This window comes from Mirounga leonina, unplaced genomic scaffold (assembly GCF_011800145.1).
Source record: "Mirounga leonina isolate KUSES-001 unplaced genomic scaffold, KU_Mleo_1.0 Mir_125, whole genome shotgun sequence".
Classification (NCBI taxonomy): Eukaryota; Metazoa; Chordata; class Mammalia; order Carnivora; family Phocidae; genus Mirounga; species Mirounga leonina.
This window is the reverse complement of record NW_023270305.1, coordinates 1718113-1744150: the sequence shown is the minus strand read 5'-3', so window position 1 is coordinate 1744150 and position 26038 is coordinate 1718113. Positions and strand designations below refer to the sequence as shown.

The 26038-nt window shown below is 50.0% G+C and overlaps 1 protein-coding gene across 5 annotated transcripts in view; it reads right to left on the bottom strand.

Annotated features, from left to right (window-relative positions):
* Positions 1–9302: 9302 nt before the first annotated feature.
* LPIN1 (lipin 1) overlaps positions 9303–26038 on the bottom strand; it is a 95830-nt gene continuing 79094 nt past the window's right edge. For 4 of the 5 annotated variants that reach the window (XM_035000608.1, XM_035000609.1, XM_035000613.1 and 1 more), the window contains 4 exons: positions 21432–21584; positions 15756–15870; positions 14883–14986; positions 9303–12038 (listed from right to left, as the gene is read on the bottom strand). In XM_035000608.1, the coding sequence (XP_034856499.1) occupies positions 11879–12038; positions 14883–14986; positions 15756–15870; positions 21432–21584 (532 nt within the window). In that variant the 3' untranslated portion in view covers positions 9303–11878. The remainder of the gene's footprint in view (positions 12039–14882; positions 14987–15755; positions 15871–21431; positions 21585–26038) is intronic. The other variant, XM_035000610.1, reaches the window with a different exon arrangement.

Sequence of the window (26038 nt, the reverse complement as noted above, 5' to 3'; positions counted from 1 at the left end):
AGGTGGGGGCTGGTCCTGGGGGGTCAACCACGCGCTATGTCTCGAGCTGACCCTGCATCTGCCTGCTCGGTGCCCTTGGGCCAGCTGTCAGCTTGGGTGCCTAGATTCTGTGATGGCTACTTGGGAGGGATGCTGGGTTCCCCCCGGGCTCCCCTCTGCGTCACTGCCATCGTCCATGTGAGCTGTCCCAACAGTCTCCATGAAGTCTCGCTGGAGGCCTGACACTCTGTCCACACTTCCTGAGTGAGCTTTCTAACACACTGCCCAACCAGGCGCCCCTCCTTGCCCTGGCCTGACCCCACCATGCTGCCACCACCTCCAGTCACACCTCGGGGACACTCCAAGCCCCTCCTCTGACCATGGCCTGCTCATGGCTGCTCCCAGCTCACCATACCACACCGCACCTCCCGGCTGGAAAAGGTCCAGTCATCCTTCCAGACTCTGTCCAGGCACCCCCTCCCCAGCCCAAAGGAGGCCTTCCTCCACTCTGATAACACCCACCGCTCCCCCAACCCCAGAAGAACTCGAACCTGCCTCCCCAGTACCCACCCCCCAGGACACATTTCTGTCACCGTACCTGCCCCACGTCAGCACACAATTACTTTAGATGTCCGTCTGCTCCTGGCCATGAGCTCCTCAGATCCTCTAACACCTGGCATTTTATTGGTCACACAGTAGGTCTTCAAGGTGTTTTATCCCTTAAACGTTTTTTCTCACTTTCAAATACTAGTCCTGAGGAACATACGAGACCCCACTTGGCCAACATAAAACAGCTTGTGAGCACAGGGATTGGTACTCTCAGAACTGGCCACTAGATGAAATAAACGGGATTGTCCTTGGAGACTTTGACTAGTGAAGAAGACTTGTCCCTTGGAAAACAAGAGGAGAACAGGAGAAGCAAGATCCTCCTCTCTTCCTCCCACTAGTCTGCTTCTCCTTCTTTTTCTCTCCTCCCTTCCTTTTTGGTTCCTTTTTCAATATGTTTAGTTGGCATCCTTTTATAATTTTCATTCCACCTTTTTTGAGACCAAAATAATATATTCACATAGTTCTAAAAGCCAAAGAGTATTTACCAGAAGACACAGAACAAAATCCAGCCCCGCCCACAGCCCTCTCCTGCTCCTCCAAGACTGGCCCTTTCCGCTCTTTCTTCTGGTATTTGCTTATATATTTCTAAATGATAGGAATGTGCTGTTGTATTTTGATTCATCAAATTTAGATACTACGACAAAGTCGTAGAAGACTTTGTCATCCATGTGTCCTCTTTTCCCATCCCCCAAACTCCTAGTCTGACCACATATTTTTAATTTCTATAACTTTTGACTTCTCCTGGGGTTGATAGTCACTCCGTTTTTTTTTAATCGCTCATCATCTTTACCAAATATTGCTAACTCCTCCTTCTCCCCAAAATATGGTCCGGGAGAAGAAAGCTTCCCAGAAGCATCTCGCATGTCATCAAATATATATCTCCTGTTTTCCCTCCTTTTAAAATCAGGAAAAAAAATAGCCTATAAAAGTCAGGTTCGAGGGCCACTTCTCCCAAAGCATACTGACCCTCACCATCACAGGAGGTCTGGGTGGCCGCCTCCCTCCCTGAGGCTGCTCTGGCCCCCGTGTCCCTCTCCCATGTGAATCTCTTCCTTCATCTGTTCTCTCGTCCCGTGTATCAGTTAGATCTGCCAGCGGCTGTCACACAGAAACCTCTGAATCTCAGAGGTGATCACCAAGGAAACATACTTCTCACCCTACAACATCCATTTTAGTATTTGGCAGGCTGGCTGCCACACAGTGATTCAGGGACCCAGGTGCCTTTGATCTTGTGGGTCTGCCCTAGGGACCTTTGCTTCCAGCTGATGGATAGAGAGGGGAATGGGGAAAAAGGAACACCTATTTTTTTTTTTTAACTGCTTCGGCCCAGGGGCAATCCTAGCCCCATTGCTGATCAGATCCCCGCTGCCAAGACACAGTGGCGTGGCCCCACCTAAATGTGGGGCTGAGAAGCTGGGAAACTTAGTCCCTGGGAGGCAGTCGCTTCTCAGCAATGACTCCACAGGAAAGCAGGACTCTGTGGAGGACAGCAGACCACCTCTGCCACACTCCTAGGGCTCAGGGTCTCCAAACTCCCCGGCTCTGCCCCCATTTTCACAGGAAGCCCCAAACCAATTAACATTCCCACCAGGATATTATACACCAAAAATCCAGCAAGCACACAAGTGTCATTCCTTTGTTCTGTTATGCGGTCATCATACATCAGTGGCAAACAAAGAACAGAATACTTGAGTCCTGTGGCCCACCAAACACACTCACCAGCTCACACGCTGGTGTGTCCTGTCGGTAGGTGCCAGGCACCCTGGCAAATCTTGCTGCTCAGGCAGGAGAGGGTGCACTTGGCAAGAGCTCCATTACATATGTCCCGTCTCCACACCCAAGCCTAATGGGTCCTTGAAGGTATTTTTGAATTGAAAGGTCAAGCTCTGCTTGGTGAGAGGAACAGGGTCTGGTTTGCATTTGTTTCTGCTCAAAACAGGAAGTGTTTACCCCATTTTATGAAATGTGTTTTCAAAAAGCAAATGCACTGTGGTGCACACAATGATTCAACCCTGAGTAATATGTGGAAGCTGCTTCCAGTCTCTGCACGGCCTGTTCCCTGTTCGTGTCCTCTTGTCACCATCGGCTCAGCCAGAGCGCATGTCGGAGCCTCTCTTTCGTGTAGGGTCCCGTGTGACAGGCACACGGTGTGGTGACCGCCCTGATCTTTGCACGTCTCACCTCTTCGCTTCTCGACCTTTTGGCTAAGATCAAGTGCACGTCTCACCTCCATTTTCCCAGCGGCCACTACAGGACGGTCATTCTTGTGGGGGTGGTGGGACCAAGCCTGAGAGCACTTGAAATGATGCTAGATGTGGGGACCAGAGTTCCAGCTCTGCCTTTCACTAGTCAGAGGACGTTCGACAAATCAGTCTCTCTGAACTTCAATTTTCTCCATAAAATGGAGTGAGTCCTGGTAAAAAATGATCTGAAATAGCAATGATCACAAAACTCAGAGTTGGGCCATATCTTACACTTTCCAAAGCACAGACACTCCAGTGTCGTGTGCCATGATTCGCTCCGTGGCAACCCCACAGAGCCAGCAGGGAAGGGGGCGATCTCCCACTTCACAGATGAGAGAAGCAACACCCAGGTAGGACCCCGATGGCCACAAGGAGAGATGGCAAACAGAATACGGGACAGTCCAGATTGCTTCAAATCAACCTTTGTGGGAAGGTACAAAGCGCCAGACACTGCACCAGTTGCTTTGAAAAGAAACAGAAGAGCAGGTCCTTACATGGGGCTCAGGGTTGAACCGGGATGACACGGGGCAAATGGGCGAACCCCATCCCCTGGCCCGGCCCAGTCTAGCTCAGCAAGTTTGGATGAATTGAATGATGTGACGTTCGGCCACCCCTGAGAGAGCTTCGTGTGGACCAGCTTTGAAGGAGAGTCTGGGGAGGGTGAGGCCAGGCCTGAGAGGAGCTCGAGACTTGCAGCGGGGACAGGAGGCCGGCCAGCAGCTGAAGAAGGTGCAGCACTCCGCAAGCCAGCATGACGACCTTCGAAGGTGCGTTCCTGCAGGGGTAGTCCACGGGCACGCCAGCTGAGAGACGTTCTTACGGGACTTGCTTCACTGAACATATGAACATGCATATCGACGATTCGTAAGTAGACTGCCTCCCAGAAGCCATGTCTTAGTCACATGCTTGGGTGAGATGCTCCCACGGACATGGACGACGTGCTTAGTTTCGACACCTGCCCTTATCCTAGCTCGTGTTTTCAGACGCTGGACTGACAGCCCTAATCTATGCCTTGGGTCTGAGTTTCTGTTTTTATACATTCGCTGAGGACGTGACGCTGTTGTAAAAGGATGCCGATGGCCAGGCGCTTCTCCTGTGGGAGAGAAAGCCAGGTCTCCTCTGGAGCCCGAGTCAAAGCCACTGTCCTCGCCTTCTCCTCCATGGGGTCGGCAAGGGTACCTTGGGAGGCCCCCGGTCTGGAGCTTTCTCATCAGCCCGGTTTTGCTGGGCTGGGGCAGTATGAGCTCCGGTGGATCGGAGGCGACCCAAGGTCCCACTCGTCTCCAAGTATCAAGGTAAGGTCCCTCCCCCCACCTTTTCTCCAGGTGCCGAGTGGATCGGGACAGACTTCGGGGCATTGGAGGTGGCTCAGCTATCCTGCCACAGCTCCTGCAGGAGGAGGTACCTCTAGGAGAAGAGGTGCCAGGCCAGTTTCCCCAGCCCCCAGAGAAAGCCACCTCCCATCCCAGGGTCCCCCTAACACCATGCAAAGGCTCTCACCTGACCACCCTAACTCGCTCCCAAAGTAAACAAAACCATAATGCACTGTTTCAAAATAGCTTTGGCTCCCGAGAAGCAGAGCTGCCCACTGGGCTCCCGGAAGCATGCAGATAGAGGTACGTTCGGGCCACGTTATTAGACAGCAACCACACCCGTGCTGGTCTGCAAGCAACCGCCCCAGGATCTCTGCTCAGCGGCCCCTCTCCCCTCCCCATGAAGGGGCAGCTCTGGTTGGTGGGGGCCCGGAGCCTCTGCCCCCGTGACCAGAGTGCAGGCCGGCCAGGCTCGAAAGCAGGAAGCAGGCTCTCTCCCTTCCCAAGCTCAGGCACAGAGGCTGTTCTTACACCAGGGTAAAGACTGCTTGGGGAGCCCCCCGCCTCCATGGAGCCAGAGAGGGGAGGCATTCTCCAGCTTTGGACGTGAAAAGAGATATTTAAAAGCCCCAATCTGGCTTCAGGCAACGTCAGTAACTTCTGTCACTTTGGACAGTACAGCTGACCCCTGAGTGCCCATGTGACTCAGTTCATGTTCCATCAGCCAGAACCTTGGAGAGAAGGGTGATGAGCACCCCAAACCCCAATCCCCAAGGGTGCGGATGCTTTAAGCACACAAGATGATGGCAGATAATGTCCACACAGAGGTCTTATGGCACTTCAAAGAGAGAAAATCAGGATGATGGAGTCGGGGTAGTGCCTTCACCAGCTAAATTCAAGAGTCTTCCTTTCCAAGTCAGTGCCACGTTTATCTTATGAGACAGCTTACTGAAGGCCTTCCACCCTGGGTGCAAGAATCTGCAACAGTTCATTCGCAGCCAGAGTCGATGGAAACATGTGATCAGAACTTTCCAGTTGCTGTATTTTGTGGAAGGCAGTGTTAACAATGATTTGGAGGGTGACCGACCATGCTCAAGAGTTGGAAGAACCAAGTTGACAAATGCAATATAAAACACAAATACCTCTGTTATAAACCCCAGTCCAACATCATTTCACCAGCTCCCATTTCCCATCACATAATGTTCGTGTTCATTTGAGTCTTATTAGTGTTATAGGTTTAGCTGCAATTAATTTTAAACGCATTTTGGTTTATTATTGTATAAGGGCTATGGTTTTATGTTGGTACATATTCACACAAAATTATGTAAAAATAATTTAGTTTGCTGCAACGTTCTGAAGACGACTATATTATTTGGAGAAAAAAAAAATACTGCGTGGGGTTTGTCCACTTTGCACCCCCTCTCGTCCTAAGAAACGCATCGGTTCACAAACCATAAACTGAGTTCTGTGCAAAGTCATATGAGAACGATTTTACTGTAGAAGCTGTGATCTCTGTTATCATCATCCTTTGTGCACTGCATGAAAGCGAGAACACAAACTTTTGTCCAGAACCAAGTCTCTCTCAATAAATCAAAGGTTAACCACCTCACTCAATTAGCAAGCGCCGTTTATTTTTTAGCATATCCCTGAAATATGAATCAAGACGACAAGGAACAAAAACAAAACTATCAAGCCACTCTGGAAGGAAAAAGACGAAGTTCCCAAGTGAACGTGTTACTTGAAAACCATATAAACCATTTCTTCTTAGCTTGGCTCCGTCATCCATCTCAGGAAAGGATGTTTTTACAATCAGAGCAGAAATATGACTGGCGCTCGGACATTTACATTTCTTTGTTGCAAAATGAATGTAACTTGTTCAGATTCCAGCGGCGGAGAAAGCAGCAGAAGTAGTGGTTACTTTCCAAAGTGAAACTTAAAACCACAATCTCCAGAGCACAAAAGGCAGAATGAGTCACCGGAAGAGGCCACTTGCTTGCAAAACTCATTAAAGGCAATGCAGGGCTGAATGGACTTCCTGTGCCAGGGAAAAGCTAGCTGGCATCAGGACAGCCCCTCCAGGCTCCCACAATTTGGGGGAGGAAGGGAGCCACCAGGAATCTGGGCACAGCCCAGGTCTGCCGTTCACACGCACCCAGCTGCCCGGCCCGGTCGGTGGGCGGAGTCCCCTCCCCGCCACCAGCCCAAGGAGATGCTGGAAGGGGGCTAAGGCTGGCAGCTGTGCATCAGAGGGTTCCCACGGCACCCCGTGACTCAATCGAGCCCCCGCAGTGGGTTTCCAGGGGCCTCCTCCTGCAGCAGCTCCTTTCTGTCCCTCTGGCCTGGCCAGGTTAGTACAGTGCCCAGGCAGCCCCTGGGAACAGAGTGTGGGCCTCCACTGTGTCATCTGGAACCTGAGCATGCATCAGAATCCTGGGGAGGACATACCAGCTCGGGTCATGGGTCTGGGGTCGGGCCCAAGAACTTGCATTTCTAACAAGCTTCCGGTCGGTGCTGGAGCTGCAGGCTCTGAGACCCACAGATCTAAGTGGTTCTTCGACCTGAACAGCCATCACCCACAAACTGTTCCCTCCTCCGAGCTGGTTAGTGATGTCTGGCCGTGCGCTGTGCCCACTGGAGGCACTTTGGCGCCCAAACAGTCCCCATAGGGCACTCCTCCCCCTCCCCACCAGCCCTCAACACACCTGGCTGGTCTCCAAGACAAGCACTATGGGGAGGGGCCTTTGTCAAGCCCGGATAATGTTTTTAAAAAAAGGCTATTGCCTCCACACCAAAACTGATTGTGCCCCCAGGTGGCCATTTGGGGCCCGCTGGCTCCCAGGGGCCACTTCGATCAGGTCATATTCAGGTTTCCTTTGGGCACCAAGCCTTCCTGCCACAGCAGGGATGCTCCCCCGCTTCGGGCTGGAGCAGGAGTGGGGAAAGGCATCAGAAGCAGGAGGGAGGCACAATGGGCGTTTTGAGCACTTCTGTTTGGTGCAGAGACGGGATGCCCTCCCACCACCCCCAGGCCCGTGGAAGCAGGGCAGTCCCGCTCCACCCAGCCCCCCCACCCCCCATCTGAAGACAAAGTACAGACGCACAAAGGGAGGAAGAGGGATGAGTGATGGGTGATATGACACAGCTCTCCTGAACAGCTGCTAGAACAACACTCCCGCTACAACCAGGAAATCCAGATTCCAAAGGAGTTCGGTTTTTCATTTTCATGAGGCCTGCTTAACTTTCCTCCACGACCATGACTATGTCCCAGGGCTGCACCAGGGCCGCACGCCATTCCCCTTTGTGGGAAAGGGCGCTCTGAGGCCCAGCGCTGACGGGCACTGGCCCCACCGTCCGTGTGCCCCAGGCTCCAATGAAAGGGCTGGTGAATCCGGCCGGCTGGGTCAATTTCGAAGACCAAGATAGAAAGTATTTTAAATATTCAGGTGATTACAGCTGAGACACTGGGGAAATTCAAGCTGCTGAACTAGCTATCCTGCGTGTGTGAGAGCCGCCTACAGCACCGAATGGAAACAGCATAGCCTAGGGGACCGCTGAGAGGAGAGTGGCCAAGGGCAGGAACCGGTGGCGATCACCGGGCCAGAGACTCCATCCAGCTCATGCTGATTTTTACTTTACAGATAAAAGAGTCTATAGTCTGCAATCAGAGGTGGGATAAATCTGTGATGTTCAGCTACGTGAAGGGGCTTGTTTTGTTTTCAAGATACAGAAGCATTAACTCTGAGTCGCCCAGATGGCCTGCTCAGTTCTGGCTTCGAGAGAAGCTCGGCCTGGGGCCCCAGATAGCCGTCTTTTATGCATTTAGGGACCCCTACGCTTAAACATTTATCCCAAAACACTTAGGCTGATGCAGGTGAATCAACAGGATGTCTCGGCATGCCAAGGTTGCACAGAATCAGTAAGAATTAGGACCGTTTTCAAGTCATCTGTGCAAACTAGCCAAGGGTTTTGACTGATTCAATGAAAAGAGCGGGGCTCCTGGGTGGCTCAGTCGGTTAAGCATCCAATTCTTGATTTCCGCTCAGGTCATGGTCTCCGGGTGGTGAGATCGAGCCCCGCATTGGGCTCTGTGCTTAGCGCGGAGTCTGCTTGTCCCTCGCTCCCTGCCCCTCCCCCACACCGCTCCTGCACGCGCACTCTCTCTGCCTCTCAAATAAATAAAATCTTAAAAAAAAAAAAAAAAAAAGGCAAGAGAGCCGGTCAGGTGCCCCCGGATTAAGGAAGGCACTTGCTGACCAGGTGCCGCAGGTAAGTGCTGAATCCCTAAACTGCACCTTTGAAATTAATACTACACTGTATGCTAACCGGAATTTAAATAAAAATTTAAGGGAAATGAGTCAGGTATAGCACAGAGAAGAGTCCAAAAGTTGAGGACAGGGAATGTGAGGCGAGGGAACCTGCATAGTTTATACTTTTATTTTCTGTGTATTATTACAGTGTTTTGACATCTGAGAGCCCTTTTGGCTGGGGAGAGCCTGGCAGGCCACTTCCCAGAGGCAGCCAGGGGCCCAGCTGGGGCTCGCCAGTAACATGCCAACCGACCCATCCAGAGCCAACCCTCCTGTCTGCTCTGCACGCCCAGAAGCCAACATTCCTCTGCCTTAAACATCCCAGGGCTGGGCACCGGCCCACCAGGGACCACCCCTCCAGCTTGGAGGCTGCGGAAATAATTCAAGCTGGACACCCTGTCCTGCCCTGGCTCTCCTTTGGAAAGCCCAGAAAAGGCTCTGGCCTAGGCTCTCACCTCGTTCCAGCCACTTCTGCCTCCTGACCGCCCTGGGGCTTCCCCACGGGGCACTGCAAGCATGAAGTGCCTCCCATGTCATTATACTCAGGTATAATGAACTTGGTTTCCTGAGCCTCTCCTCTGTCTCCTCTTGCGGCTGCACCTGACGGAGCAGCTCATTCAAGAACACAGACCAGAGCCTGCTTGTGTGACACATCGATCATGGGCCAAGCCCTGGAGGAACCTGCATGCACCACACTTAACTGAGCCCACTCTGCTCTCAAGCAATTCCCACCGGGAGGACGGGCCCCGGACACAGCCTCCCCCAGCCTCCCCCAACCTCCCCCAGCCTCCCCCCCTCCCCCCTCCCCCGTGCTTACGGAGGGTCAGTACTGCACCAAAGGAAAAGACTGGCTCTTTTATTCCAAATAATAAACAGTTCATAGCCTTAAGGATTTTTTGAGTAGAGAATAAAAATGTTTGATATCACACACCAGAAAGAAACTTAATAACTTACCAAAAAACTTTAAAATTCACACGCCTGATTTCCAGAGAAATGGCTCATCCATCTCCTTTATTACAATGTTTTCTAGCTCTGCAGCCAGCACGACACCGTAGGGCTTACAGTGATTGGGATCATCGTGCCAGCATACACAAATACAGACCAAGTGTCGTAAATTAAATATATTGAAAGCGGTGATCTCAACCTAGAAGTGAAAAGGGAGTTTCCCTGTGAAGGTGTAATCATTTGTCCATGTACCAGGTATGTGTGTTTCCCCTCGTCACACGGGATGATCATCTGATGATGCCATGTGGAGGGACTCATCTCCACAGGGCAACTGTGAAATGTTTGGTCCAGACGCAGCATGACCACAGGGTTACTGGGTAGTAAGTGTGTAAATACAGAAAAACCAGCTGATAGATGCATGAGTGCAGCCACGTACAAATCTCATTTTCGGAAACCACAAGGCAGGTGTGAATGTTACAGCCCCTCCAGGGGTCACACGCTGGAGGGGACACACATCTGAGCGTGTCACCTCCTGGAGGGCATGCTCTGTTTCGGAGTGCAGCGGTGCGGAGGTGTAAGGTATGTCAAAACTAGGAATGCAGGGTTGCAAGCTCTCCGACGTCCACATGGAGAGTGACTGCCGCTGGTCGTCCTGATGAAGGGTAGGCAGGATGGCACGACGTGGGACACACCACCCCTCCTCAAAGCCGGATCCTCCCCAGTGCAGGGGACAAACTGTGTCAGCCTCTGCAGGCATGTGACCTTATGCTTAGTTCACAACACTTCAAGTTCACCCCGAAATACCCTCATGACAGAATTAATGCAGCCTCTAAAAGTCACTAATGAACAAGCCCAGAGTAGTTAAGGCAGAACTATTTTTAATTATTTTTAATGCCTCCAAAAGGGAATCTGTGCATGCACGTTCCGATTCTAGGCAAGTCTGTGACCAACAACACACGTATGTTTGCCTTTCTCCGTCGCGCCAGGCGGACAGTTCCGTGAAGGCACCCCTCACTAACGGAGCCCAGCAGCTGCGAGGAAGGCAACACCTCTGGATTTTCTTTCACAGAAAGAGTAAAATTTCATTCAACTGTTGCAGGTTCTGACTCTAACAAGGCGATTTAAATAGGAAAGGATTTGCAATCATTGGAGTAAAACACTCTTTAAAAAAATAATACTTCAAAAAGTAAAGCAAAATCTTTTACCAAAATAGTTCTTTCACTTTTCAAATTATTCTCTCCAGAAGCCAATTTTATAAACAAGGAAAGGAATCATCTTCTGCCAACGTAAAGAATGTCACTCGAATTATTACTTATCCACTTGCCCTTAACTCGAGCAGGAAAAGCGAAGGAAAATAAAAAGTATTACCCATAAGCTCCGAAAGAAGGTCAGTGTTATGAGATATACAGAATAAGGCTCTTTGGATAGTCTAACATCTCTATCGTTTTAATGTATTCATGACAGTTATAATAGAAAGACTATGGCTAAAATGCTCATAACAATAACCCAATCAGAGTAAAGTAATAAATAAGAGTATCTACAAAGAACATAACATCTTGAAGCGATTTTCGTAAAACCACCTAGTTTCTTTCGAGAGCTCCCAAGAGAAATCGACATCACCACCACATGGCGTGAGCTCTGTTCGAACCCACGTTTACAGCACCACGCGGCTGGAGAAGGGGGCTGGCAGAGTGTGGAGCTCATTCCAATGCTGCCCTAGGAATGCTTACTATAATCTGAATTTAAGGCATTGCAAAGTTACAGAGAGCTGGACAAAGCACATTCTAAATAAAAGGCCTGCCACAGATGCATTAAGGCATAGATATTCCAGCCTTGGGCCACAAAAATGGGGGGAAATATACCAACTATCTAGGTTATCTTTAATCAAAGGAATTAAAGAATTTATGGCCTCACCATCAGCCCTGTCGGCGAATACTACAGGGAGACACCCCGGGCCGAGCCAGCACAGTGAGGGTGGAGACCCCGCAGAGGCACGTCTCGGGCCCCTCAGCACACGCCGCCACGGATGGAAATGGGCCCCTCCTCTACCAAAGTCCCATGCATCTGGCGTGCCTCAACCGAACGGTCATCGGCGGGGACCCCCTGGCGGCCACCTCTGCCCAGGAACCGGTAAAGGACCGCAAGAGTGGACGGGGCAGGGCAGCGTGGCAACTGGCTCGAAGCCACCACCAAGGGATGCCTTCCCGCTCTGAGTGCACCCAACGCCTCGTCTATAAAGTACACGCTTCGTATTTCACTAAGAAATGTCCACCCCTGGGGGCCACGGGGAAGTGAGAGAAAGTCCCCTCAGATTTCTCTGCTCTTAAGCAAATGACCGTTAGGGCGCCTGGGTGGCTCAGTCGTTAAGCAAATGACCGCACATCAATCAGGCTCCCGAGCTCCTGCTCCGTGGCTCCCAAAACCTGTCCTTTAATCGGGGGTGCTGGTCTTCACATGATGTCAGGAGGTTGCTTGCAACATTTTATGCTGAGGAAGAATGAACATCCTGGTTTTCAAAAGGTGGCAGTGGCTCTCTCCAAAAGGTGAAATTACTGAAGGTATCTGAGCAGGGGAAGTCTGAAGAATGGCTTCTTTTCAGCAATGGGAAAACGTGGTCAACCACTTCGCAGAGTCTCACGTAGCTGGAGGGAGAATGGACAACGTCATTGCCTCCAAGGGACCCCCGGCCAGGTCCCCTGCGCTGTGCCTGGAAGCTAGGAGAGATCCACGGCCCCGGGAACAGACCACCCTGCTTAACACACTGGCAGTTGTTCTAGAATAATTCCTTGCTAATTAACAGGAAATCAACGAGTGTGCCAAGTAGGACTCACAGAAGGCCCCACGGGCAAGCGGGTGGAACCTGACTTTGCTTGAAAGACCGAAGAAGGGGGACAAGCGGGAGTTGGGGGATGGGAGGAAATCAGCGTGGCAGCGGATGTCCAAGCCTGGGGGAAAGAATCACAGATAAAGCCTCAGAGACTGCTCCACTGTGCAAGGAGATGACCCTGGGCCTTGGGCTAAGGAGACACAGACTTGACCTTCAGCTCTGCCATTTACCAGCTGAGTGACCTTGGGCAAATGGCTTCATCCCTCCTAAGCCACAATCTCCTCAACTGTAAAGGAAAGGAAAAGAAAACTGACCCTGTGTCCCCATGAGAGTTAAACAGAATAACATATGCGACAATAAAATAACTCATATTCGGTGCTCAGTGAATTTATTCAACATCCATTATTAATATTAGCCCTCGCTAATTATTAGCCTTAGGGAAGAAGCCTTAGTTAGCACGAGGGACAAGAGACCTGGGATCCAATCCCACCAAGCTTGCTATGTAACCTTGGGCAAGTGTCTTGCCCTCTCTTGGCCTCAGGCCCTTCATCTTTATGGAATATGGAGTTGGACTAGATGGGTGTTTCTCAACGTTCCCCGCAATATTCTCTCCCTCCATTTTCTGTGTATTCCCAAGATGTTGTGTCTTCGTCTCTTTGGCCTATACTACAAAAAGAAAGTTGCTGTACTGAACATGCATTTTCAGACCTTTGGGCGCCTCCAACGAGAAATTTTGACAAGCCCAGGCCTCTCCACATGTCCCCAGAGTCTTCCCTGACAGCCACGGGGTCCCTCTCCAGTTCCAATTTGCTAAAAACCAAAAAGGGCTTTCGAAACAAACTCCAGGAATTAGCATGTTCTGAGGCATCAAACACCTTATTAACTAAGGATGAGAGTGTGTATTTAATAAAGGACCCTCAAAGGGCTTATGAGGAACATCGTGCTTGCACAGAATGGGGAAAATCTCCCCTAACAAGCAAGAATTACGTCTTTCCTGGGGATTAAAACAAATTTTTAAAGTACCTCCTGGCCTGAAGACCTATTTGTTTGAGCTCTGTGGCTGTGGGACGCGGCCCCTCCCCATGGGGAACAGTTCATGGCGCGTCATCAGGGTGTGCGGCAGGCACCAGATCCAAACTGCTGAGTGCTCTGGGTGCTGGCCAGGCCCCATCTGCGCCCCTCTCGCACACAGGCCCTTGGGAGCAAACAGAGCTCCCATGCAGACAGTCACAAACCACGGTAGCGAGCGCTGACACTCCCCGTCCGCCCGGGCCCCCTATCCATCTGATTTCTCAGACACAGTGTCCCAGGATCCGAATTGACCATCCCAAGTTTGGTGCCAGAGAGAGCGTGTGCTCTCCGGGGGACGGAGGGGCACTCCCCCCCCAGGAAGGGCCTCGTGTCCTGGCCCAGCATGAGATGACGAGGCGCCAAGTTCCTCCCACACAGAGATCCACCCCGAGCCGAGGCACCTGAACCCCAGAGTCTCAGGAATGAGATAACCCCACAGGGCTCCGGGGTAAACCCTCACGGGGGCTGGGACCCCTCCTGCCACATCCCTTGTGACAGACCTGCCACCAGGTTGCTGCCATTTCTGGGCAGTGTCTCATCAGTTCAGGTGCTTTCTGACCCTGAAGAGAGTTCTCTTCGACCTTCCCCCGACCAGGAAACCCTTTCACATGGGAGGGTGCTGCGCTGGGGAATGCGGGAGAGCGGGCCCCCGATGCCATTGGGGCCGGGGTAAGGAAAGAATCCGTCCCTGCTGTTGTTCCACCAGCCCGGAGGGGGCCCGGCACTGCCTCCTGTTCTGAAGGATGGAGGAGGCCCTTGGCTCCATCCTCCTCTCTCTCCCCGCATATCTTGAGAACTGCTTAGAAACAGGCATGACTGGGGGGAGGAGGCGTGTGGGGCGGGCCCCAGGGCCCCCTCCAGCCTACAACCGCCCTCATTTAGGCTAAAGTAAGCTTGAACGGGCATAAGGATCATCTTGGAAGTGAAAATGGGCTCTAGGAGGAACCTAAATCTCTCACCTACCTAAAACGCCCGGTGGGCAACACTCACCGACACAAGGCCTGAGAAAATGCTCTCCACTCTCACAAGTTCGGAACCCAGAGCGAAGCACACCCAAGTCAAGGGAGATTCTACAGCCGGCCAGGCTGCCTCATTTCAGACAGGAGCCCAATTCAGCCCACTGCCCAGGGAGCCTCGGCTCCAACCACAAGTATGAGAGGAATTCTGACGATTTCTGGTGAGAGCGGTGTGGCAGGTCAGTGTGTGAAGGCACAGAGTTTCTCGTCCATAAATACAGTTTCACATGATATTTCAATTCGATTACATTTCCAATTTGCACACTAGGCTTTCAGTCCTCACTTGGCAAATCGAAACCACTAGTTTTGAAATTCATTCAATTCCACTCAGTAGCAGAACCTAACCACTGGTTTAAATTGTTGACTCAGAGGGGGCCTGATTTAATGCAGATTGTCCAAAAATTAAGTTTTGGACAAACTACCAGGAGTTAAACTATATTCTCTTTGTAGGAATTAAAAATGAAAATATAGGCAACAAAAAGGCAGAGTGTAAACTGTAAAACATCTTTCCAAGATCGAGACTCTAACAACGTAAGGACACAGCAATCCCACAGAACGTGCACAGTACTCACGAGGAGATGTTGGTCTTTGCATGTTCCTGTACAAGCTCTCCTTTGGGATTGACAGTAAATATTCTGTTCAAAGACACTCCTACTTGCTTATATGAATACACATCCTATATTTGGGAAAGTATAAATTAGGGGAAAAAAAAGAGCGCATTATAAACACAAATACGGGATATTTCAGATTTGATGCAATATTATAAAATTTTCATTAACCAGAACTCTACTTCCAAGTAGTGCAGAGAAAAAAGTATGTCTGGATGTGAAATTATTAAATCAGTTCCCCCCTCAGGGCCTCCGTGCATTCATCCGTTCAAGAGCTGAGCTAATGAGTAAACAACCTACCACATCCCCCTGCAATTCTTACACCCCTTAAGGCTATTCTCTGACCCACTTTTTCAGGCATGAGTTTCAAAAGGGGAATTTTCTTACTGGGAAGTTAGTACCCAACTATATTATCCAGAATGCTAAACTCTCCCACAAATTTGGGTAGTACACATAAAATCTCAAAGCACTTCTTTTACCATATGCAACAATGCTCTGAAAACTTGCGATGCCAAATTTCACCATGGTGCTAAGGCCTGGCTTTGCGGTTCCCTTCTGGTAGAAAGGGTCTAATCCTTTCGTTCTTGTTCTACTAAACTGGCAAGTGATTTGGAATTTGAAGTTTCTAGTCCCACATTTCAAGCTTTAGACTGAAACCCACCAGCCAATCTTCAAAGAAAACTAGAGGCCATGAGATAATTGAAAATCTCCTTACAGCTATTTCTAGCAAGATGGGAATCTGGCTCCCCATGGAGTCGAGACCCACCTTTCAGATGACTGCTGTCAGAAAAGGCGGTAATTTCAAGAGCTCTTTTATATACCCAATCTACTACTTACAGCCGGTCGGTTTCCAAAAGCAGCATAAAAGGGCTCTGTGTTTGGAAAAAACAGGTTTTTGATGTCTGTCAAACACTGGACTTTAAACTTCTCCGGCTTCTTCTCAATCACTTCTCTGTTAAAACAAATAAATAAATAATGGATCAGCTTGAGAGAAGAAGCTTCATTATCATCAAACTATTTCTAAATTCACAGAGGGTAAATCCATACTTTCAAGTCTTCCCACAAAGAAAATGCTAAAGACAAGTAATTTTACTAAAGACCTCCACCAGTCACCCAAGCAACAAAGAATTCCAGACGTAGGAGAAGAGAGAACATCTCCAAACTCGTTTTATGAGGCTAACGTAGCCTCAAAAACAAAACTGAAAGAAGAAAAGCATGAGCAAAGTGTGGGCCAGTCTCATTCATGAATGGCAGTGCAAACATCCTAAATAAATATACATATGCAAACTGACTGCAGCAGCAAAGCACAGAAGTATTATCCCAGGAATTCAAGAGTAATTCAATACTTTAAACCAATGAATGTAGTTTAACCCATTAACAGATTGAAGGAGGAGGAAACATACCATATTAATAGACACAGACAGGGTGTTTGGTACAATTCAACATCTCATCAAGATGAAAAATCTTAAACCCGGAATAGCAGGGCATACTCTAAACCCACAGCGAACACCCAGTTAACAGTGAAACAACAGGTAGCCGTTACCACCAATTCAACCCAACACTGTGTGGCGGGTCCTCCCTGGCACGGTGACGGAAGGAAGACATAGTTACGAGGATTGGAAAGGAAGGAAAGAGAACTGTCGCTATTCACAAAAAAAAAAAAAAATACATTAAAAAAAGAGAATCTACAGATGAATAATCACCATTAATAAGAGATCAATAAGATTGCTGGCTATAAAATCAGTGTACAAAAAAAAATTAATGAACAAAAATCAACTGCACTTTCATGCATCAGAAGAAACAAACAGGTAAAAATGTAATTCCGTAAATAGAAATTTAAAATTTAAAATGTCTAGGAATAAACCTAATAGAAGATATGCCAGACTTTTATGGTTAAAATTATAAGCTTTATTGAAATACATTAGGGAAGACCTAAATGAAAAAATACACCATATAGGTGAATTGGAAGACTCAGTATTACAAGGAGATACTGACTCTCCCTAAACTGATGTACAGATTCATTGTAATTTCAATCAACCTCTCGACAGGATTTTGTCTGTATGTCTTTATAAAACTTGATCGTCACAATTACACAAGAAGAGCAAAGGCCAGAAACCAAATCACACATTTATGGACACTTGATTTATGAGCACAATGACAGCTCAAAGCAAGAGGAAATGGGCCATCATTTCAGCAAATGATGGTGGGACAACTGAACATCCCTAGAAGGGAAACCAAAAAAAGAGAGAAAATGGGCCTCTCCTGCACTTAATATGCAACAATCAATTCCTGGTGGATTACACGCTCAAACATGAAAGGCAACACCTTTGGATAAAATAATAGGAGCCTCTCTTCCTGCCCACAGCCAGCGAAGCCGTTTTTAATACACAAATAGCACAAACTACAGGGGAAATGATATGTTCAAGCACATGAAAAGAAGAATTTATGTTCATCACAAGCCATAAACTGGAGAAGGCTCTTTGCAACGCTCTTAAGAAAGGCTACGTATATAGAATCCATCACACACATATCAAAAAGAAAACTGGGAAAACACTTGAGCAGGCACTTCACAGAAGATGAAGCCCAAATGGCCCATAAAGGTACGAAGAGAGACATTTCACACCCACCAGACTAGCAAAAATGTAAATGGCTGACAACGTGTTGGCAAGAAAGCAGAACAAGGGGAGTGCTTACACCCCACTGTCAGTGCATAAATTGGTTCAACTACTTTGGAAAGCAGTTCGGAATGACCTAATGATGCCGAATATGTGCATCCTCTATGGCCAGCAATTCCAATCCTAAGTGTGTACCTTGGAGTACCTAGTGCCCCTGTCCCCCAGTGCAGACACACAAGAAACTGCTTTTAACGGTAAAATCCTGGAAATGACCCAAGCGTCCATCAGCAGTAGGATGGATAAACTGTGGTCGTCCTACAACAGGATACCACACAGAAGTAAAAGCAATGAGTCACAACTCTACTCAACAGTCATGGGAACATAATGTTGAGCGAGAAAAGCAAGCTCCAGAAGAACATATGATATGTTTACGTGAAGGCCACACATGCGCACAATTAAGCATATTGGTCAGGATCACAAATATACGCGAGAGAACTGTTCCAAAAAGCAGGGAGTGATTAACACAAGATTCAGGGAGAGTGGCCACTGTCACTGCTCGGTGGGGAGGGATGGGAGGGTCTAGGACTTCAAAGGGAACGGTCTGACCTTCTGCTTTAGCTGGATGGTGAATACACTGCTGTTCACTATTTGATTATCATTTATACCTTGCATGTATTTTAGAAATATTCTTCTGTACCTACTCAAAATGCAATTTAGATGATGATGATGGTGGTGGTGGTGGTGGAAGACTATCAACCTGAGTATCACAAGACCCCAGGGCTGGTCCTGGCTCTGCAGGGACTTCCGTGGACTCCGGGGCCTTCCCTAAATGTAACACTAAAAGGGTTTTACATTCTGTATCTCAGGACCCTATGGCTGACTGTGATTGAGTCTCAAACTTCAATCCACTCAGGGGAAACCATCCAAATTCAGCTTCCTGCTCCAATCTCAATTTCTATCTCACACACACACACACAAGCACACGCCCCGGGCACGAGTGTGTGAGTGCGTGGCAGGCGGGGAGGAGGATGTCTGCGTGAGTATAGAGCGCAGTGGCCAGTAAGAGACGACCCGTGGCCCCGTGGCCCCGTGGCCCCGTGCAAGGCTCCTTGTGGGCAGTAAGGTACGCCGGGAGGAAGCAGTGAGGCCTGCTGACAAGTACTGAGGTGAGCATCCAGATTGCTCCTTGGCACAGCCTAGGTCTTCGGTGATCTGAATGTGCAAATAATCCCTGGTCCTAACTCACCCTTGAGGTAATTTTACTCCAGCGAACAACAAAATGTCATTTATCCAAGTCTCAGAGCACCTCAGAAAATGCCAAAGGGAAAAACGTGGTTACTTGTGAAACAGCTTCTTCTTTCTCAGAGCTGGAGGCTCTGTTGTTGCCAAACTCTGGAATTTCATATCTGCCCAGTAACCCAGTCTCGGGGCTTAGCAAAGGCGAGTTGCCTGTTGTCAGTGAGCCCCCCCACCCCCCGCCATGAGACTGAGCCACACGTATCAGCAAAGTGTGCCGTGCTCACAGAGGCTTTGTGAAAACGATCTGAATTGCCCTGCCGCTGAAACACAAGAGGGCAGGTAACGAAAACTCAAAGCCAATTTCCACTTTAAAAGGAGAAGTTCCCGGGCGCCTGGGTGGCTCAGTTGGTTAAGCGACTGCCTTCGGCTCAGGTCATGATCCTGGAGTCCCGGGATCGAGTCCCTCATCGGGCTCCCTGCTCGGCGGGGTGTCTGCTTCTCCCTCTCCCACTCCCCATTTGTGTTCCCTCTCTCGCTGTGTCTTTCTCTGTCAAATAAATAAATAAAATCTTAAAAAAAATAAATAAATAAAAGGAGAAGTTCCTGGACCAAAAGATGAGGTGTGGGAAACATTCCCTCAACTTCTCTGACATGACATGTTTCTTAGAATCATAGCATTTCAGGGCTGAAAGGTGACACCTGAGATCGCATTCAGCAGCTGAGGACACAGACTCAGGACAGGGAGGCACCGGCTGGTCACACCACCAGCCAGTCGCCAAGCAGAGCCTGGGGCTCCCCGTCCCCACCTGCCGACTGGGTTCCGCCCACCATGTGGATCTGCCTTCATTCCAGTTGAGACCCAGAGAGTATCATCAGAAGTGAACCCAATGAAAGCATCTTGCTAGGGAAGGTCATTCTGGCTCATGGCAGACATGCCCATCAATTTTAGAAGCTCTGCAGGATGGCTGACACAGAGAACGGCTCCGGCTAGAATGTGGTGCTGGAAGGACCAGGCTGTTGGCCGTATCTGTCAGGAGCCCCTCCAGCTCCGAGAAGGAACACACACTTGGAGGAGTCCTTGTTTGGTTTAGTGATTCCTCACTGTCTAAGATCGATCAAGAGTGATATTTAAATAAGTGGTATTTAAATAAGAAAAAAGTGAAAAAGATCACCTTAAACGTGTATTTAGTGGTCAGGTATTAAAGTAATAATGTCAACGTTTGCCTCACCTTGCAAATCCGCAGTACTTAACACGTGACAGTGAGTCGCTTGCTACAAACGGTCGACATACATCAGGGACCCCATTTCATTACCATCCGGATTCTACGGAGGCCTACGCTGTCAGGACAGCTCTAGGGATTTAAAATACACTATGGCATCCAGAGGTTTGCCTGAATTTCCTCCCCAGAATGCGCAAGTTTCAGTGTGAGATCTTTTACCACAAGAAAAAAATTACAAATCACACAAAACAAAGCTGCGATGGAAAAGGTATCTGCAGAGCTGAGGAAAAACACCTAAGAGGAACCAACATGGTGCTTGGGGTCCATCTGGATTTTTCTGTTGTCTGCATGGTGAGCAGCAGGAAGCAGGTAAGCTGGTCCTCAAATTGAGGCAGAGCCTCTTGCTGGGTCTTGAAGACAGAACTATCTGATACTTAGAACCAGCCTTTGGCAGAACCAACGTCCTGTTATGACCACAATAGATGATGCTTTGAGAGGAGCCTGGGAAGCTGCCTTGGGCCTCAGGGTACAGGGAAGCCCTGTCTTCTCCTCTCCCACCCAGGGGGGCCAGACTTAGTTTGGCTCAACTTGTCTGAATGAGGCTGTGATGGTGAAGAGAGGGGGGTAATCAGACATTGGCTAGTGATCATCAGAGGACCAGTAAACCAAACCACGGGGGGGCGCCGGGGGGCTCAGCCAGTTAAGTGTCTGCCTTCAGCTCAGGTCATGATCTCAGGGTCCTGGGATCGAGCCCCACATTGGGCTCCCTGCTCAGCGGGGAGCCTGCTTCTCCCTCTCCCTCTGCCCCTCCCCTCCACTCCTGCTCTCTCACTCTCTCTCAAATAAATAAATAAAGTCTTTAAAAACAACAACAACAACAACAACAAAATGTGTGATCACAACTCCCAGAAAGGACAACTCCTCTGGGAGCCAAGGGCCAGGTAGGTGGTGGTGGCAGGTAGAGGGGCCACTTAACCCAGCCCAGGTCCCCGATTAGACGGAATGCAAGTTGATTCTCAGAGTCGCTAGGACTCAGCCCGGCCACGCCGGCGGGGCAGCCGCCCTCTAAGGGAGGACAGCAGGTGCACAGGCTTGTAGTAGAAACACTGTTCTGGAAAAACGGGGGCAGTTCAGCGTGACTGAGTTTTAAGAACTGCAAAGGAGGGCAGGGGGAAGTCAGGAAGAGTCACGTGAGCCGAGCGAATGAATCTGGACTTGATCCCGAGAGCCGTGATGAGCTAATGAAGGGTGAGGCCAGGGGGACAGAGCCAGACCTGCATTTTAGGGTGACCTTCCTGATGCCCACTGTGGGGCAGGGATACGGGTTGCAGCAGAGCGGTTGAGAGGCTCTTCTCGCCAACACTTCCTGGGGAGGAGGCGAGGGGGCCTGGACGGGCCCGCAGCTCTGGGGCGGGAGGTGGCTGAGCCGAGCGCCATACCTGTGCAAGGCCGAAAAGAGACTGCTTGGGCTCAGGAGCAGGGGCCCCTGAGGCAGCACCGTGCCCCTCTCGTTGACCCAGTGCAGGTAGCCCCTCGTCATGTCGGCCATCCCGATGGCCCGCGCAGAACAGTAGAGAAATTTATAGCCATTTCTGAAAAAGAGACAAAGCATTCGCGTGTCATAGCATCACACCACAGAACGGTTCTGCGTTCACAAACCCTAACCCGAATGTTTCACACGGAATGACACTGCTGCAAGCTTCCCTCCCCAGCCGAAGGCCACATTCTAGAAATATTCTTTTGCATTGAGAACAGAGCCTGAATGCATTTCACGGTCCCTTACTAAGCACTTTCGCTTCCCTCACTTGCTTTAATCCTTTCGAGAACTTTGTTCCGGTAGGTATTTTCCCTCCTCTTCACTGCTAGGGAAACTGAGGCTCTGTGCCAACTGGCCGACCTGCCTGTACCCACCGAAGGATTTCCCTCTCTCCGGACCAAATCCCATCCCCCCGTTCCCTTGGCAGCAAAACTCCTTCAAAGGGCTGTGTCTCTGCACTGACTGCACACACCCCGTCAACCCACTCCAAGCAGACTCGTTCCCCTGCCTCGCTGGCCCCGTAGGTCCCTGCGATGCCACAGTTCTCATATGGACAGACTGCCTGGCAGCACCCCTTCCTCTGGAACACCTCCGTCCCTCGGCTTCCCACACAGGTCCCCTGGCTCTGTCTCCAACCAGGCTCCACGTGCACAATCCTGGGGTCCCGGGGGCACTGTCCTCCTCAGCACCTAGCTCCCTAGGAGATCACACCCACTCCCTGAAGGCTCTAAATGCCACATCCAAGCCAAAGCGGTATACAATATTGGTGATGTTGTGATATAATACAGATGTATGTGCTCTTCACCTCGGATCCCAGCATAGAGCTTCTAAGCCCTTGGAACAAGCCATATATTATTCAAAAAAAGCCCCTCCCTCCAACCTGAGTTTATGCTACTGAGGTGGGCCTTGGAGGGCGGGGCTGGTTGCCATAGGAACCAACCATGCAATCAGAGTGTTGGTACTTTCTGCCCCAGCGCACACACACACACACACACACACACACACACAAATCCTGGGAAAGGGAGAGGGGCTGGAAGTTGAACTCAATCACCAATGGCCAGTGATTTGATCAATCACGCCTACATAATGAACCTCCACAAAAACCCTAAATAACGGGGTTCAGGGTTCAGAGAGGTAGGGGAATGCATCCATGTGCTAAGACACACCCCAACCCCATGGAGGGGAGACCCTTCCAGACCTCACCTCATGTACCTCTTCATCTGGCTGTTCATTTGTAGCCTTTAGAATAAACCGTGTTTGCCTAAGTTCTGTGAGTCATTATAGCAAATCATTAAACCTGACGAGGGGTTGTGGGGACCCCTGATTTGAAGCCAAGGAGGGCAAAAGTGGGGGTAAGCCAGGGACCTCCTACTTACAGCTGGTGTCTAAAATGGGAGCTGTCTTGTGGGCCTGAGCCCCTAACCTGTAGGGTCTATCCTACCTCCGGGTAGTTGGGGTCAGACCTGGATTGAATTGTTGGGACACCCAGGTGGTCTCTACAGAGAATTTCGGAATTGCTCCGTGTGACAGCCCCATGCGTTGGGTGTCCTCAGTGTTGGGAGTGAAAAACAGATCACAGGATTATTCTTCTGTTAAACACAACTTTACTACTTTATTAGGACTTCATTTCACTTTTTTTAACCACTGAAAGCTTAGTGTCCAAAATGAGATGTCCTGTTAATATAAAATACATACCATGTTTCAGAGGCCTCCTATAAAAACAGAACAGAAGATCTATCCCATTAAGAATTTCTATATTGATTACATGTTTAGATGGTAATAGTCTCCCTATATTGGACTAAATAAAACACACTTAACATTTTTAAACACCATCTATACATGGCTGTCTCCTGAATTTATACTTCCAGTCCAGGCCCCTCTCTTAATCTCCAGGCCAACACATGCAGCTGCAAACCCCCCATTACTCACGGGGTACAGGACGGTACCCCCCATGTGACGTGCCCACAGCCAAACATGAGCAGGTGCTCCTGCCGCGACCTCCCCACTCAGCACGCGGCAAGCACTCTCTCGCTGGCCCAGGTGTGAGGCCAAACCTCAGGACCACCTGGGTTTCTACTTCTCCTCACAACCACCCCCCCCAGCCCCCCACACATCAGCAGGCCCCCTCATTCCACCCCAACAAGGACCCCAAACCACCCTCCAAGTCCCCTGTCGCCGCCACAGTCCTCGTCCACACCTCTGGGACAGGGCCTCCTGTCCTACTCTCCTCCCACAGCAGCCTAAATCAGCTCCCGGCCCCCCACAGCACGTGTGCACACAGAAGGAAAACTCAAAACCCACTCCCATCATGCTCAAAACCCTTTGAATCTGGTTATGTCCCCCAGATATAATCCAAATTTTTTGCCATGACCTACAGGGCTGGCGAGACCTGGTCCCCGCCCCTCTCTCCAATCTGATCTGCTCCGTCACTCCCGCTTACCAGAAGGTGCCCCTGCCAGTCCTGTGAGGCACCATGCTCATTCCTGCGCTGGGCACCTGCACGTGTTGTTCCTCCCGCCTGGAACACTGTTCCCCACACCTCAGGCTCGCTCCCTCCTTCCCCTCACATCACCTCCCCAGAGGACCCTTCCCTTGCCCCTCTATTTAATAAAACACACCCTTCGCTTACCCTCACTCCAGACACTGAATCTCTGCTCTGCTTTATTTTTCCTAATGGCACTCGTCACTAATATTAGAGGATAGTTCCTTGTTTGACAGTATCTCTCATGAATCCATAAGCCCCCCGAGGGCAGGGACTTTGTCTCATTCCTTGCGTAACCCCAGTGCCAAAAACAGTGCTCAGCAAGTCACAGACACTTAGTAAATATTTGCTACATGAGCGAATACAAACTACCCACTTCCAACCCGGCTTATTGTTCCACCAAGGTACTCGTCTCTACACTTGCTTAATAAATACATCCTTTAAAACCAGGAAACAGGAAAGTTTTAAGACGAAGAGAATCCAGAAATACCAGCTTGTTTGGAATACAGGGATGCATCTGAAAATCAAGCAACCTTTTTAATTAAACATCTTTGTATTTTAGCTGTCTAATTAATGCAATCTTCAAAAAAAAAAACCCCACTCTGTATATAGCTCTTCACATCAAAGTTCCTAAAAGCTGCCACCTGCAGGGGCTTGAGATGCTAATTTTATTCAAAACTTGATTTTCAAATACATTTCATGGTCTGATCAGGCCACTGCCTTGTTCTCACCATGCAAGTATTCTGCTTCAAAGGCCGTTACTAAACTTGGCTGGAAAATCAGCTTGAAGACGTCCGGTGGGGTGGGGGGTCGGGGGGGTGGATGTTAATGCTTGTAGGTGGCACAGTCTTCACCCCCACGAAAGCCGTCTGTGATGCCATCAAATGCTCAACGGCACCAAGTCACCAAAGCTCACTCTCAGGCGAGCCGCTTGGGGTAAGATGCCACACTCAGAAGGGCAGGATGCGCTCCTCCTGTCAATGCACCCCCAGCGGGCGCTCCCACCCTGGGCCCAGGCTGGCCTTGGGATACGCATGCGGCCCGCCCAGCCCTGCCCTTCGGGAACAGAAGAACACATGGGGAAACCTACCCTCGACAGCAAACGTGGACTACATCATATCTGATGTAGCACCTTCTCAGCACCTTCAACAGGGCTTGGGAAATACCAGAGCCAGAAAGAACATTCCACGTCCAGGCTTCGAACTAACGGTTTCTCCATCTGTCCCAGCCTCTGTCCCTCTCTCTTAAAACACTTGGCCCAGGCCGGTATTAAAGTAGCTTGGAAAGATTATCTTTGGGGCTATTTGCCAAGATAAGCTTCTAGGCTGAAGTCTCCCCACTCCTGACATCTTGGACTGGATAAATAATTGTTGGGGGGCAGGGCAGAAGCCCCGACCATGCCACACTGTGAGACATCTAGCAGCAGTCCTGGCCTCTACCTGCTAGGTGTCCATGACACGCCCCAGGAGGACAACCAGAAACGTCTCCGGACACTGCCATGGGTCTCTGGAGGCCAAAATCGCCCTCAGTCAGGAGCACTGTTGTAGAAGAAAGGACCTCTGTAGCCCCATTTTCAGGCCTGGAGGAAGGAAAATCACCCGCTCCCTTAAGGATGGAAGGCTCTATGCCAAACTCAGACCTGTGCTCAGACCGGCCTCCTAGGCCCCCTGCCCGGAGCCTCCCTTTCATGTTCACCAGGCACAGGCTCAGCTCTCAGCCCCACTTCCCGTGACAAGCGTGCTTCTCTCGAAACTCTGCTGCCCAACAAGGCTCAGCTCGAGCGCGAAACCATCACGGAGTCCTCGTCCCTCCGATCTGAATTAATTTCTCCCTCACATCCATACGAGAAGTCTGCATCTCACTGCGTGACCCCCTCACTGCCTCATTACAGGGGTGCCATCTGCTTCTACAGGACCCAGAGCTCCCTGGGAGAGGGGGGCCTGCAGCCCATACAGCACCCACAACAGCCCCTGGTGCGCAGGTTTGCAGTCAGAGTCTGCTCAGTCCTGGGGTTCCCCCGGAGGCCT